The sequence below is a fragment of the Pan troglodytes genome, chromosome 18, assembly GCF_028858775.2.
Source record: "Pan troglodytes isolate AG18354 chromosome 18, NHGRI_mPanTro3-v2.0_pri, whole genome shotgun sequence".
NCBI classification, from domain to species: Eukaryota; Metazoa; Chordata; class Mammalia; order Primates; family Hominidae; genus Pan; species Pan troglodytes.
Genome location: NC_072416.2, coordinates 82,250,577 through 82,266,974, shown reverse-complemented (window position 1 = coordinate 82,266,974; position 16,398 = coordinate 82,250,577). Strand labels below are relative to the sequence as shown.

The window sequence follows — 16,398 nt, the reverse complement described above, 5'->3', positions numbered from 1 at the left end:
GAATTATTTTAGAACAGGTCGAATTAAAGTTGATTTAACCCAGTTAGGTCTAAGATTTTCTCACTACTATTACTTACTTATATTTGTGTTATATGGAGCCCACATGTGTCATACATTCTTTAGCTTGAGGCAGAAAAGTTTTAAGAGGCTTTTTTGTTTGTTTGTTTGTTTGTTTGTTTGTTTTTTAAGTGGAGACAGAGTCTCAGTGTGTCACCCAGGCTGGAATGTAGTGGTGCACTCTTGGCCCACTGCAACCCTCCAGGCTTAAGCAATCTTCCTGAGTAGCTGGGACTATAGGCGCGCCACCATGTGCCTAGCTAATTTTTAATGTTTTTTTTGTAGAGATGAGGTTTCTGCACGTTGCCCAGGCTGGTCTCAAACCCCTGGGCTCAAATGATTGTTCCTTCCTTTTTAACAACAACAACAAAAAGCCTGCCTTGAGTGGGGAATGCATTTAATAAATATCTTTTAAATATATATTCATTTACTGTGATATGAGAACTGTTATTACTGGCTTTTATCTTCTTTGGCCAGTAGTCTTTAATTAAGCTAGATACATGCTTCATGTCATTATTTTCTTTGGTACTACATTGCTGGATGTATCAAGCATAAAGAAACTAAGAAGTAGGGGCTTACTCCTGAGCAAACTTCTGTCAGACCTGTTAGGGTGGCTTTAGGTGCCCTCTGCTTTTCTGATCTTTCTGTTTGGCTCTTTGTTTTTGCTCTTGCAGTTGGCATTGTTATTGTTGTTCTTGTCGAGGTGGATGTAACTGCTTTAAACTTTCACTCATCTCTGATGAGTTCCATGCCCCTTAGTTGCCAGTGCCAGTGCCAGAGATGGGCTTGTTTTTCAGGATCAGTTGTTAGTACAGCAGTGAAAGTCCCTCTTTAGTAAAAGTAAAAACGTTTTTTGGATATTTTAACCCCTCACGGTACTTTATCAATGTTTTTCTACTCGTAGAAGCACATATTGATATTTCCAGAAACCAAAAACTCAGAAGCACCAGTTTCTGCCAGAAGGATGAGTTTTACAGCTTGAAGTACCTTTCGTAATAGATGACTTAACTCCTTGTCCTTAATGTTTTCTTTTTAAAAACAAGTAGTGGGCGGACTTGGCGGCTCGTGCCTGTAATCTCAACACTTTGGGAGGCCAAGGTGGCTGGATCACCTGAGTTTGAGACCAGCCTGGACAAAATGCCGAGACCGCTTCTCTATATTAAAATCCAAAAATTAGCTGGGTGTGGTGATGCATGCCTATAGTCCCAGCTACTCGGGAGGCTGAGGCGGGAGGATTGCTTGAGCCCAGGAAGTTGAGGTTGCAGTGAACTGTGCAGAGATTGCGCCACCCACTCCAGCCTGGGTGTCAGAGTGAGACCCTTCCTCAAAAAAAAAAAAAATAATAATAATAATAATAAAATCCTAAGTAGCACTGGAAGGCCTCTCTTGCTTCATTTACCCATCCCCTACCCTGCTGGATTATTTATGCCCCGGGTATGGTCTGTGCAACTGTTTTTCTGGTTATGCTACAGCCAGCATTGTTCTTTACTATCGCTCTGTTTTCATTGTGAAGAATGGCAGTTTTTCTTACAATTCAGATGTTTTGGAAGATATCTGTGCGCATGCTTAATTTAATATTCAGATGACATTTTTCTTTAGCAGTAGTTTCCCTCACAAATTGTCTTCTCATGTCACTCCAGTAAAGAGATAATCTGGTTTAATAACACATTTAGCAGGTTACATTTCTTTAAGTGTGAGGTTTCAGGTAAAATAAATTTCAGGACAGTAAACCCTTGTATGCTCTTTTCATAGAATTGGTAGAAAATATTTCAAAATCTGTAATATTAAAGCATAGTGTTTCATAAAGAAGGTGTTAAATATCACTGATACGGAAATTACTTTGCTGTTAGGTATTAATGTTACAGCAGAAAGTAAGGCTTTATACCAAGCTTTTGCCTGAAAAATTGATGAAATTTGCGGGAAATAAAAGTGCCAACTGGGGAAATGCTCAGGGGATTGAGTTGCAAATGATAGGAAATACAGAATCTGAAACAGAACAAAGGATCATCCTGATTCCTTCTTCTCTTTGGCTGCTAGAATGCTCAGGTCCAGTGTGCTTAATATTTTTGGTGTTATTTTGTTATCCTTAGTTTTTTCCATTTTTCTCATTTATTTTATTGTTTTATTTTTGAAGATGCCTAAAAAAAATTTTCCCGTGAAAGCAGTGCGTAATAAGTAAATAAAAATGAAATGATATGTTTCATGGTTGTATGGCACATTAATTTGTCTTAAAACCAGGATATCTCTTTTACCCTCTTATTTATTTTATTATTTTATTATTTTAGACATAGGGTCTCACTTTGTTGCTCAGGCTGGACTCAAGACTCCTGGGCTCAAGTGATCTTCCTACCTCAGCCTCCCAAGTAGCTGATCTACAGGCACCTGCCACCTTGCCTGGCTGACCCACTTGTTTAAATTATAAATACAACTAAATCATACCTGGCTATGTCAGTTTGCTACTAATGTCTGTGTGCACTGTTTTTTGTTTCATAGTTTGGCTCACAGTGGTTGATTGATCAACCCCGTTGGATGTTGGTTCTGTGGTACAAATGGAGTACAGGACTCAGTTGTCACGGCCTGAGTGAGAGAAGCCTTATTTCCAAGATGGAGAAGAAGCGGAGAAAGAAATGAAAGCCTCTCTTCAGGCTGAACCACAAAAGGCCATGGGATTTAACTTTTATTTACGTTGGACAAGACTGTAAGATGGCTGATCAGTAATGTTGCAGCTTTTAGCTGAAACAAAAATTCACTTCTAATCAAGAAGAAGAAAGTGTGATTTGAATATATGCAATTTTATGATCATATTCGCTTGTGACCATGAAGCTTGTCAACATCTGGCTGCTTCTGCTCGTGGTTTTGCTCTGTGGGAAGAAACATCTGGGCGACAGACTGGAAAAGAAATCTTTTGAAAAGGCCCCATGCCCTGGCTGTTCCCACCTGACTTTGAAGGTGGAATTCTCATCAACAGTTGTGGAATATGGTAATGATGTTGTCTTAAGTATTAGGAACTCCCATCCTATTTTTTTAAAGCTTACTTAATATAAAATTAGCTGTTGCTGAATAACATGTTCCTTTTTTCTACAGTACATTTCTTTCTTTCTTTTTTTTTTTTTGAGACAGAGTCTCACTCTGTCACCCAGGCTGGAGTGCAGTGGCATGATCTCGGCTCACTGTAACCTCCACCTCCTGGATTCAAGCAATTCTCATGCCTCAGCCTCCCAAGTAGCTGGGATTATAGGTGCCTGCCACCGTCCCTGGCTAATTTTTTGTTTTGATTTGTTTTGTTTTGTTTTGTTTTTGAGATGGAGTCTCACTCTGTTGCTGAGGCTGGAGTGCAATGGCACGATCTCGGTTCACTGCAACTTCCACCTCCCAGGTTCAAGCAGTTCTCCTGCCTCAGCCTCCTGAGCAGCTGGGACTACAGGCACCAGCTACAACTCCCAGTTAATTTTTTCTATTTTTAGTAGAGATGGGGTTTCACCACATTGGCCAGGCTGGTCTCGAGCTCCTGACCTCGTGATCCGCCTGCCTTGGCCTCCCAGAGTGTTGGGACTACAGGCATGAACCATCGTGCCAGGCCTTTTTTTTTTTTTGTATTTTTAGTAGAGACGGGGTTTCAGCATGTTAGCCAGGCTGGTCTTGAACTCCTCACCTCAAGTGATCACCCTCCTTGGCCTCCCAAAGTGCTGGGATTACAGGCCTGAGCCACCGTGCCTGGTCTTCTGTAGTAAATTTCCAATGGGTTGAGTGCACAGCACATGAATGTTAACTTTGCTTAAGTTTGTTTTCCCAGTAGAGTAAGCTTATATGATAAAAGGAAATTGACATGAATTATTTACCTACACCTTCTTTTCTTTTTCTTTTGGAGACAGAGTTTTGCTCTTGTCGCCCAGGCTGGAGTGCAGTGGTGCCATCTCAGCTCATTGCAACCTTGGCCTCCCAGGCACAAGTGGTCTCCCACTTCAGCCTCCTGAGTAGCTGGGACTACAGGCACCTGCCACCATGCCCAGCTAATTTTTTTATTTTTGTTTTTCTTTTTTTTTTTTTTTTTTTTTTGAGATGGAGATTCACTCTTGTTGCCCAGGCTGGAGTGCAATGGCACCATCTCAGCTCACCGCAACCTCCACCTCCCAGGTTCAAGCGATTCTCCTGCCTCAGCCTCCCGAGTAGCTGGGATTACAGGCATGTGCCACCATGCCCGGCTAATTTTGTCTTTTTAGTAGAGACTGCGTTTCTCCATGTTGGTCAGGCTGGTCTTGCACTCTTGACCTCAGGTGATCCTCCTGCATTGGCCTCCCAAAGTGTTGGGATTACAGGCATGAGCCACTGTGCCCGGCCTGCCCAGCTAATTTTTTTATTTTTTTTTCACCATGTTGCCCAGGCTAGTCTTAAACTCCTGAGCTCAAGCAATCCATCCACTTCGATCTCCCAGAATGCTGGGATTACAGGCATGAGCCACTGTGCCCAGCCTACACCTTGATTCTTTGGAACAGGTGCCATTGTAATTGGTGAAGGTGGGGAGCTGGGAGGTGCAGAATGTTTATGTTCTAAAGTTTGAGTGACCAGATGTGAAGAACTGAGCAAATAGTCTCACATAATCCACTCTGGAATTTTGTTACTGTTTTCGTTTTAAGAAACACTAACTGAGCATTCAGTTCTCTGAATTTCTTTTTCCTACTTGATAAAAATTATATACATTTCTTTGTTGTGTATTCAAACTTCTGTAGGTATTTGCTTTTTAAAAAAATATCATGGGTATCTGGTTTCGAATGATGTATTCTTTGTGGTTAGGTGATTCATAGAGATCTTTTTTTTTTTTTTTTTTTGAGACGGAGGCTTGCTCTGTCACCAGGCAGGAGTGCAGTGGTGCGATCTCTGCTTACTGCAATCTCCGCCTCCCAGATTCAAGTGATTCTCCTGCCTTAGCCTCCCAGGAGTATAGGCGCCCACCACCACACCCAGCTAATTTTTTGTATTTTTAGTAGAGATGGGGTTTCACTATGTTGGCCAGGCTGGTCTCAAACTCCTCACCTCGTAATCTGCCCACGTCAGCCTCCCAAAGTGCTGGGATTACAGGTGTGAGCCACCGCGCCCAGCCCCATACAGATCATTTTTCCTCAAAGCTCTGCAGACAGCTGTCTAGGTACTTAAACTAGTCTTTGTGTTTTCTCTCGTCTGCTGTGGGCTTTAAGATAATTTTTCTTTTGCCAGATTTTAGATTAGATACAATATAGTATATGTTATAATGTATGTGCGTAAATCTTATTTTTGTTTGTGGTGATTGGTTTCAGAATATATTGTGGCTTTCAATGGATACTTTACAGCCAAAGCTAGAAATTCATTTATTTCAAGTGCCCTGAAGAGCAGTGAAGTAGACAATTGGAGAATTATACCTCGAAACAATCCATCCAGTGACTACCCTAGTGATTTTGAGGTGATTCAGATAAAAGAAAAACAGAAAGCGGGGCTGCTAACACTTGAAGATCATCCAAACATCAAACGGGTCACGCCCCAACGAAAAGTCTTTCGTTCCCTCAAGTATGCTGAATGTGAGTATTGTGACTGTAGGCAAATTTCTATCTCTGCTGTTTACTTTGAAAATCTCAAACTGCAGAGTAGTTGAAAAATAGTACAGTGAGTATCCGCATCCTTCCATCTAGTTTGCTAATTGTGCACATTTTCCTGGTAGGAATTTTTTTAGTTTTGTTTAGTGCGCAGGGTCGGTGTTGGGGGGGCGGAATTATTTTTTAAAAAGAGACTTCGTGCTGTTCTGGTAGAAGAAAATCTGAGGGTTTGCAGCAGTAGATGGTAGTGATCTTTGTTTCTGTTGGAAGTGATTTTCGCCAGCTTCATCTCAAAGCCTTCAGACTTCAAGGCTGCGGCCGCCTTCTCGTGCTGAAAGACGCGTCCTTGTGTCTGCTTCTTCCTTGCATTTCGCTACTCTCAGTGTGTGTTTTCTTTTTTCTTTTCCTTTTTATTTATTTATTTTTTTGAGACGGAGTTTCGCTCTTGTTGCCCAGGCTGGAGTGCGGTGGCGCAATCTCGGCTCACCTCAACCTCCACCTCCCAGTTTCAAGTGATTCTCCTGCCTTAGCCTCCCAAGTAGCTGGGATTACAGGCATGCACCACCATGCCCGGCTAATTTTGTGTTTTTAGTAGAGACGGGGTTTCTCCGTATTCGTCAGGCTGGTCTTGAACTCCTGACCTCAGGTGATCTGCCTGCCTCAGCCTCCCAAAGTGCTGGGATTACAGGCGTGAGCCACCGCACCCAGCCCTATTTTTAAAGGCAGTCCTGCAAAACATGTTTTCCTGGGGTTTCGTTTTGTTTTTCTCAAAGCCTCCTGACCAGGAATGGTCATGCATCAGCTGGGTTCGTTTAAGTCATCAGCTGTGCAGGTGTGAGCATGGAAGCAACTTGGCTTTTCCTTTTCTTCTCCAGGGCTTAGTCTTTCCTACTTCATTACAATTGGGCTTGTCAAAATAGAGTTTAGTCTCAAATAGTAAATTGCATATTTATTAAATGATATTTTCCAAAGATATGTATTACCAAAGGAAAAGGGTTTTTTTTCCTGTTTATCTTAAATCAGGTTAACAAATTGCTAGTTCTGTTATTATTTACAATCATTTCTTTCATCAGAAGGAAGAAGAAATTAAAATTTTACTCTTCTTTGTCTATCATATTTTGGGCCTAAGAGCCTCTGAGGTTTTGCTGCATTAAACACACACAAACACACACACACTCACACACACACACACGAAGAGAAGTTTAATTTTCATAGTAAAACCAGGTGTAAACTTAAGGTGTCTGACTTTTTCAGAGCCTTTTCTGCTACTCCAGATGTTATGTATTATTCTCCTTAAAAAGCAGTAACACTTCAAAATAATCCAGGAAGATAAAAGCCAATCAAACCTGATACAGTTAGCCAAATGTATACATTGCGGTATTTTAGTTGACTTGATTTTTTACTTCAGTTATCTTAAAGAGCTCTAGAATGCTTTAGGAGACACGGAGTTGCCTAATTTTAGCACAAGAATCCTAGACTCTCTGGAGATGGGATTCCCGTGGACACCATCTCCACTGTGTGTGTTCCGGGTGCCTGACACCCCTGTGAGGGGAGACTTGCCCACTGCGTGCCCATGCCCCTTGAAGTTAGCTGTGACCTTCAGCAGTAAGCGTCTTTTCCATCTTGAAGCCTCAGTTTTTCTCATTCATAAAATGGAGATGATACTCCCTACCTCGTGGGGCTGTCATGAAGATAACATGAAATAATGCATACGAAGAAAGCTTAGTAGAGTGTTCAAGATGTTGTAAGTAACCAAATGTTAACAATTTCTATGGCTCTTACTTGTAGAAGGTTTTGCTTTATTTTGGGCTGACACTATTCTCACTCTGCATCCCACCCATTTGGTTCTATCCCATGGGCCATAAGACAAAGCCTATCTGTTTTCTACGTGACAGTAGTTAAAGATATGGTGAAGATAGCTGTCTTTTTGATATTTGAAGATACCCATGGTGTGTCCCTTTTGGCATTTTTTTCTCTCCAGGCTAATCCTCAGTTCTTGCCATAGTTACTCAGATGACTTGATTTCAAGTCCCCTCATGATTTTAAGTGTTTTCGTTTGAATGTACTAATTTTTCTAAATTGTTTGAAAGCTGTGAAGCCCTGAACTGAGTATAATACTGGAGGTGGAGTCTGGCCTGTGCAGGGTCAAGCAGAGCAGGCCCATTCCTGGTCTCAGTGTTGCTCTTCAGTCAGCACCTGCAGCATTGTCCCATGCTGTTGACTTAAAGATCAGACTCAGCACAGGAATTTCAATTAAGAACCATTTCAGTTGGACTGTGCAAATATTTACTTACCAGAATTGACGTGACTGTGTGTGTTTCCAGGTCCCTGTACTTAACATGGGTGTAGGTTGGTAAGGCTAGAATAAAAATGACAGTGATTTGCTTTAGAAAGAGAACTGTATTGGTATTACAGATTTTCTCTTCTTAAAACTGATTTGAAATATGACTTGTTCATTATAACATGGTCTTTGAAAGGTAAAGGGAAAACCCTTAGGCCATTTCTGTGGTACTGCCTTTTTCCTCCGCTTTTTAAAAATAAAGAGACTTACAGATAGTAAAATTCGTCCTTTTTAGAGTATAGTTTGGCAAGTTTTGGCAAAAGTATACCATCAAATATCCACCAACAAAATCAAGATATGGAATAATTCCATCACCCTCAGAAATTCCCTGTCTCTCACTCCTGTGTAGTCCTTTTGTTTTTGAAAGGTGACATTCTAGCAGATAAGAATATTGAGAATATTGAGCAATTTACGGTTTTTTTAAGTCCTGTTGATATTTGATGGCTTTTGCCTGCCCAAGAAATCTAGTGAAACTTATAGTAAAAATAAAACTCAATGAATGCTTAGGGTCATTTTCTTTAGCTTTTCCCCCTTCTGGTTCAGTGAGAACAAGTTGCTGATGAAAAATTAGGTTTTTCTTTAGTTTTAGTATCACAATTAGCTTTTTAAAATTATTATTATTTAATTTAATCAGTCTTTCTTTGCCTTACCTTGGTTAGAAAATTTCAAGTAGAGAACTATTTGGGAATAATACAACAGCTAAATCACGTCCTATAATTATAATTGCATTGAGACTGTCCTTCTAGAAAAAGAAGATAATCCCACTTTCCTTCAAACAGAGTGGCAAATGGTAATCCTCCCTGTGTTTAGGATAGTTTTGCCTGGCGGGTATCGTGTAGTTCGTTTTGCTCTTCTGTTCTGATGTTTCTCTCCCTTGCCTGTAGCTGACCCCACAGTACCCTGCAATGAAACCCGGTGGAGCCAGAAGTGGCAATCATCACGTCCCCTGCGAAGAGCCAGCCTCTCCCTGGGCTCTGGCTTCTGGCATGCTACGGGAAGGCATTCGAGCAGACGGCTGCTGAGAGCCATCCCGCGCCAGGTTGCCCAGACACTGCAGGCAGATGTGCTCTGGCAGATGGGATATACAGGTGTGTGCTATTACCCAGGGAAGGCGCTTATGGGATATACAGATGTGTGCTATTACCCAGGGAAGGCGCGGAAAGTCCAGACATGCAGGAATTCCATGTTCGGGACTGCCTAGTGCTAAAGCCCTGCAGCCTTCCACATCTAACCTTCTTACTGTTTAGCTGGAGGTAGCCAAGTACTCCTCATCTTTGACTCCTGTGATACCAGGCATCTGTTTCTGTGGCTTTCCTAATTGTCACCATTTGTGTCTTATTTTTGTTACCATTTCTGAGGTTAGAAGGGAAGGCTGTGGAGCACTTCTCTCCTATTGACACATACACAAACGAGCACAGCACTGCCGGCTGCTGGCGCTGACCGACAGGCCTGCAGAGGTCTGTCACTTCTTGGGGAAAGATGGTCCCTGATCTGGGCAATTCCATGGAAATTAGTTTATCACTTGAGTTTGGTGCCCTGAATGCAGAGTGACTAAGTAATTGACTATCACACCTGCTGATGATTTGTTTCAGAACAAGAAGCAGTGTTAATGATCATGTCCTGTGAAATAAAATTCAGAACAATAAGGATTTTTCCCTTGCTGATTCATCATGACAAAATCTTCATGTTTTATCTGATGTGAAGATTTTTACCTTGAGTTCTAAATGTAAGCCAGTTTCACCTGCTCCCAGGACAGCGCAGTTTGCCTAGGTGTCTTTCATATATCCTTGACTTAGGGACCCTTACCTCTCCTTTGATCTCCTTGGCGCCCTGCCCTCCAAAATATCTGAGATACTTCAACTTTTAATACCTGGTGGACTGGCATTTCATTAAAATGTGTGCCTCCCCATGGTTTTACCTTTTTAGAGTGAGAACTCCTTGACGAAACAAATTTTCTAGTCATGAGAAATAATTTTTTATTCCCCCCAAACCAAATGGTTTCTGATTTTGTGTGTGCATTTTTTAAAAGTAGCATTGATTTTTATATTTATCTCAGTTTAATAGATTATTTAACATAGTATTGATGTGTACACAGCCCTTTTGCCAGAAAGACATTACCCTCTTTACATTGGTTAGCTGTTAAGTCATATAGGTATTCTATATTTTTTTTCTAGATGCTTTCTAGAATTTTTGGTCAGACAGGCCAGTTTTATTTCACATTGGTGTTGATGGCTTTGGCCAGTATCTGGAATAGACTTACTATTATAGAAAAGTGCACGCTGCAGTGATTTTTCTTAGGTGTGATTAGCCGCATGTGGTGTTAATTGTTCCTTGTGGCAGAGTTTGCTGTATTATAAATGAGCAGCACTGAATAAACTGCTGTCCTTATTGGGAATAGGAATGGTTCCCCCTTTTCCCATTTTTGTGTCCCGCTCCTTGGGTGTGTGGTTTGTGAGTGTTTGCAGGGCCTCCGAGAAGGTGGGGTGTGGAGACCTGTGATAAATTGCCAGAAGGGGAGTATCAGTAGGTGCCAGCCTGGAGCCTCGAGAAGCCCGCTAGGAGTGGAAGGGGTGCTTCTATCCTGAGTGCTGGTGGCAATTGAGGAGGGTGTAGAAGGATTTTCTGCTTATCCTTAAATCTTATTTGGCGGCAGATGATGGCATTGCTCCTGCTGTCCTCTTTTCTTAGCCTTGGCTCAGCCAGCTGACCCTGGGAGCAGCTGACCTAACTTGTTTGCTCTGAGCAGCTTTGGCCTTCCACAATATGTCATTTTCTGTGGGTCCCAGGAAGGAATGTATTTTATAGGCAAAATCCAAAAAGATGATTTCTTCAAACATAATTGTGTTTGCTTTCTTTTCCGAATAAGGTGCTAATGTAAGAGTTGCTGTTTTTGACACTGGGCTGAGCGAGAAGCATCCCCACTTCAAAAATGTGAAGGAGAGAACCAACTGGACCAACGAGCGAACGCTGGATGATGGTGGGTCTCAGCGGCAGTGAGAACGTGGTCATGTGATCGACTGAGAGTGTGTTTAGTGCGTGATTCCACAGTCTGTCCAGCAATTATTCAGACAAGCCCAAGGTGTTATTGTGCTTTTTGTTGGGGCAGAAACTGCTCTGAATACCTCATAGGATGTCGGGAAGTAGCACTTCAGGAGAGAGTGGGGATGCCTGGTGTGGGGGCAGCTCCCTGTCCGGGAGAGCGTGGAGTGGCTAGACCTGGAAGGGGTGCTTGTGCCAGTGACGTCTAAGGGGATCGTAGAGCAGCAGCAGAGGCCCTCCTCTATCCAGCACTTGGAAATGGAAGGCTGTGGAACTCATGGCCTGGAATGTTGCGTCCTGGCACTTGCTATTCAGTGTGTTTTATGGGATTTTTTTTTTATGGACTGCAGGGTTGGGCCATGGCACATTCGTGGCAGGTGTGATAGCCAGCATGAGGGAGTGCCAAGGATTTGCTCCAGATGCAGAACTTCACATTTTCAGGGTCTTTACCAATAATCAGGTAGGTGTTTTGAGGACTCCTGAAACTTGAGGAATTCATACTGAAACGTAAAAAGCAGAATCACTGGACTGTACACACTTGTGTAAAAGGAGTGCACGTCAGTGACGCTGAGCCATTCATACTGCAGTACGCATGCTCAGTTTACTGTTCCTCTGCCTCCTGGGTGGCTCCGCCCTTCTCCCACCAACCACTGTGTCGACCTAAGTTGAACCCTGAAGACCCTGCCGAGGCTACTACTTACGACGATTCTTTGATTTCCCTTGTTTCTTCTCTACCTCCAGGCTTCCCCAGGCCCCTGTACCCTGGGTCGGTTGTCTGCATCATAGAATAGAACAATTGCAGATAGAATAAGTGTGCTTGCCTCCCTGATTGGGTTCCTACCACCTTGAGCTGTTTTATTTACCTCTGTGTCCCGACACCTGGCATTGTGTTGGGTAATGGGAGTTTACAAGTCTTGTTCCTTCACTCTTCATTTGGAAACTATAGAAAAGGGAGAGGGTCCTAGTATTTGTTTCTTTTTTCGTTGTTTATTTTTTAAGGTTAATTTTTGAATAGGTAATGCATACCTCAGAAATGTCAGAAGGTAACACAGTGAGACCCCCACCCCTGTCCCCGTCCAGCAGGTTCTTTCCTCACTGGCCCGTGTCTCCTGTGTGACGATGTTCCTTTCTTATACCTCCTCCTAGAATTTCTTTGGTGTATATAAGAAAATATAAGTACGTGGTCTTTTAAAAACCTTTAAAAACATAATCATTACATTGCTTCTCTTCCTACCGTAAACTTAATTTTATATTTTTTAAAAAAGCAACAGCTAAAGGTGATCCACAAAGTAATGAAGCTTTTGTAAGGAACATAGGAGCACTTGAACATCAGAGGACTAATACTATGAAATAACTGTTACTGCTGCCATTTGTCCTTCAGTCTGTTTAGGAATGAAGAAGGTTAGATAGATAAGTTGAACTATTCCAAAATGCTTAACTTAGTAGAAGTGCCTTGGGATAAGTCCTTTTATAGGAGAGGGGCAGTTGGGAGCGTGGGTGTTATCTAGGAAGGCATTCTTTGTGTAGAGAGCTGTGCATTTCACCTAGAGAGACAGGCCACCTGCAGAACACAGCTGCCTCTTCCTTAGGTTCAGCTCCAAGGACTTAAACTTCTAGGTGTTGTATTTTACTCTCCAGAGCATTATGCATACTCAGGATTTATTTCTGGTTTTAAGTAAAAAAAAATATTAAGAGAACTACTTTGTAATTTTAAAAGAGCCTTAGAAATAAAAACTGTCCTAGCATTTTAAAACTTGATTGAAACACTAAGCAGACTGTTATAATATTTAACTAGGTATCTTACACATCTTGGTTTTTGGACGCCTTCAACTATGCCATTTTAAAGAAGATTGACGTGTTAAACCTCAGCATCGGCGGCCCGGACTTCATGGATCATCCCTTTGTTGACAAGGTTTGTGGAGTCACTGCACACGGGGTTTGGGTGACAGCTCCTGCTGTTTCGCAACCCAACTTTGCATCATATCTAGTGTGTTGGTGGCTTTTCATCCAGGTGGTGACAGCTTTGTGAGAACAGATGGCTAATGACGTGAGCTTCATTGATTTGCATGTCATAAATTGAGTGGGTTAGAGTCCTCAGAGTAGGTGTTTATAAGGAGCACATGGTGCCTTGCTGATTTATTTATTTTTTTTTTTGAGATGGAGTTTTATTCTTGTTGGCCAGGCTGGAGTACAATGGCACAGTCTTGGCTCACTGCAACCTCCGCCTCCCAGGTTCAAGCGGTTCTCCTGCCTCAGCCTCCCAAGTAGCTGGGATTACAGGTGCACACCACAATGCCCGGCTAATTTTGCTATTTTTAGTAGAGTCGGGGTTTCACTGCATTGGCCAGGCTGGTCTCCAACTCCTGACCTCAGGTGATCCACCCACCTCAGCCTTTCGAAGTGCTGGGATTACAGGCGTGAGCCACCATGCCCTGCCAATTCTTTCTTACCTAAACATGCAATTCGTGTTTTCCTCAAAGTGACTAGAGAGTCAGCATCTGCTCTGTGCACTGCATGCTTCTCCGTCCCGGGTGGTATCCTCTAAAAATGCAAGTTGCCAGCACATCCGCCTTTATAATGGGCCAGTGCTGCTTTTTTAGAACTGTTTTTAGACGTTGTGTAGGGTTTTTTTTTTTTTTTTGACAGTTATATGTTTAATGAAAGAGATACTTTCATTAAATAAATGCTCCTTTTGTAGGTGTGGGAATTAACAGCTAACAATGTAATCATGGTTTCTGCTATTGGCAATGACGGACCTCTTTATGGGTAAGTAGCCCCAGCAGGGATGACCTCGGGGATTTTTTCCCCCTTAAATAACTGAAAAATTGTTATCTGTTTGTGTATCTACCTATGGTTACCTGTTTATGTCTGTCTAAAACTTGTCTTAAGGATGTTTTCCTCATGTAAAAAAATACTACAGGATGAACACCCGGGTACTCACCACTCACCTCAGCAGTTGTCACCTCAAGGCCAGTCTTCCTTCTATTTATATATTTTTAAAATTTTGTTACAAATAGTAATTTAGAGTCCTAAAGTTTTTATTGTAACTACTTTTTTCCCCCAAAATCAATCAGAAAATTGAATCTATTAGGGATTCTGCAGTGTTGATGAGATCTGTGTGCAAAGCATCCGGGTAAAGAGGCAAACGGAAGAGGTTTCTGCCTCTCTCTGAAAGAGCAGGTGCGAGCACAGTGACACTCATTCACAGGGGAAGTGCTGGCGGGCCTAACGGCAACATGGCCGGTGCTTTGGGAGTTGATGAGAGGGATCATTTAGGAGGGAGGCAGGGAGGACAGTGTCACAGGGGGGCCTTTGTGCTAAACTTGAGCAGCGTGAGATGCGAAACATTGGCCACTGAATCCCAGCCAGTGCACTCCTGTCTGGTTAGAGGTCTCAGTTTTGTTTCCACCAGCAGCTTCATTTTATTCTCTAGATAATGTTTATAAGTCATTTCTTGTGCTCAGAGTTTCTGTAGGATGCTTTACACAAATTCAGGGCATAAGACAAGGTGAAGCTATGTGAAGTTCATGTTTGCATATCAGAAAACGTGAATATTGGCATTCATAGGACTCTAGCCTAATAGTTGAGTAAATGATCGTGAACCTTGTTAGAGGTCCAGGGTTCTGGATTTTGCTGTCGCATCAGTGATACGTATCATGAGCCATAGATGTAAGTGGCATGAACATACCCTCGCTATAGCTCTGCCATGACAAACACCAGTTATTAAGTCATCTCGTCAGGTGTTCTTGTCTCCCTTTTAAATATTCCTCCCATTTCTGATGTCCCCACTCAAGGCTGGCACTCATCGGTTCAGAGTCACCAGGTGTCAGTGTTTCCTAGCCTGTTTTCCCATCTTGAGTCTTTTCCCACCCCAGCTCTTCCAGCATGGACATGGGTGAAACTAGGTGTGGAAGCAGACAGGTCCGACCTGCCACTTAGGGCTGAGGCACCGTCACTTCTCTGAGCCTCAGCTCCCTTACCTGTGATGGGAGCAGAGAGCAGCCTGCACAGTACCTATGAGACTGAAATCAGACAGCAGGGGTAGAGCACCATGAATGCTGATGATGCTCTTTGAATGGAAGCTGCTCTTTTTTTTTTTTTTGTGCATGTTTCTACTGTTCAAACATATATTATAGCAGTTTTCTAATCAAGAATCTGCAGCGGTTTATTATTGCCTAATAGATGAAATCCACATTTTTCTTTTGTTTTTCAAGGTCTTCGGTATTCTAGGCTGAATTGCAAACTTTTTCTGTAAAGGGTCAGATAATAAATATTTTAGGCGTTATTGTGTGAAAGCAGCTGCGGGTGATATATGTGTAAATGAACATGACTGTGTTCCAGGAACGCTGTATTTGCAAAAACAGGTGTGGTCCTGGTTTGGCCCATGGGCCGTAGTTGGCCAACTCCAGCCAGAATCTCAGTTCACCTTGATCTTCCACTTCCCCACGTACACCTTCCTGGAATGAGTGTCCTCCTTCTGTTTCTCTCAGGTCTTCCGCACCCCATCCCTCTGCCCATCCTCCTGGCCATACCTGTCTGGATTCCCAGCTCTTCCGTGTGCTGTTCGGACTGTTTTGTCACACGCTGGCTGCCGTTCTGAAACCCTGTGGCTTTTGTGGGTGGTTGCACTCGGTAGCTTCTTATCAGAGTTGTGAGTTTATGGTGTGTTGAAGGAGCAGAGCCTTGCCAGGAAGGCCCCATCTCCACCTTGTGTGTACGCTCATGCTGCCTCACACAGACCTGGCCACCTGCTGGCTGTTGAAGTGACAGGACGTGGCATGTGATCACGGCAGCGCAGCTTGTGGCGGGTGTGGTTTTTTCTGCTTGGGCATCTGCTGGGACTGCTTCCAGGGCTGGTCTGAGGACAGTAACATGCATACGTCAGCCCCTCTGGGAGTGAGGCACACATCCTCCAGTCCCCTTTGCTGTGGTCTTTTTGTCTGGGTCCTGTGCCCTTGGTGCTCCTAGACTCTGTGGTGCCAGCAAGCCTGCAGCCTCAGCTCCCTCCTTTTCAATACCAATAATGATTTCTTGATGCGTTCCCTTATTTTTTAAGGGTTTAAAGTACACTAAGCATTATAGGGCTTAGCAGGTAGAGGAGGGTGGGAAGGTGGTATTTTTTTGGTCACCTTCAGTGGGAGTTTCTGTCAGTGACTTCTGTACCAGCCTCTGCTCCTTGAGTGCCTGGGAATGTGTAAACATCTAGCATCAGTCATCAGAAAATCATTATTCGTTCCTCTGAATGACCAGCTGGTAGGATATTGGTGGCCAGTGGGCTGAGAAGGCAGTACCACTTTGTCTCGGTGTGTTGGGAATTGTCAGTTAAAAACACACTCTAGAAGGAGAACTTCATGCTGCTATTATCTCTTAAGCCACTTGGAATCAGTTGTATGTAGT

The 16,398-nt window shown here is 42.9% G+C and overlaps 1 protein-coding gene across 1 annotated transcript in view; it reads left to right on the top strand.

The window, feature by feature from the left end:
* Positions 1-16,398, top strand: part of MBTPS1 (membrane bound transcription factor peptidase, site 1) — a 63,543-nt gene that overhangs the window by 12,778 nt on the left and 34,367 nt on the right. The window contains exons 2-8 of the mRNA XM_003315210.7: positions 2,551-3,037; positions 5,349-5,606; positions 8,847-9,050; positions 10,829-10,939; positions 11,352-11,461; positions 12,797-12,913; positions 13,700-13,767. Of these exons, the coding sequence (XP_003315258.1) occupies positions 2,875-3,037; positions 5,349-5,606; positions 8,847-9,050; positions 10,829-10,939; positions 11,352-11,461; positions 12,797-12,913; positions 13,700-13,767 (1,031 nt within the window). The 5' untranslated portion in view covers positions 2,551-2,874. The remainder of the gene's footprint in view (positions 1-2,550; positions 3,038-5,348; positions 5,607-8,846; positions 9,051-10,828; positions 10,940-11,351; positions 11,462-12,796; positions 12,914-13,699; positions 13,768-16,398) is intronic.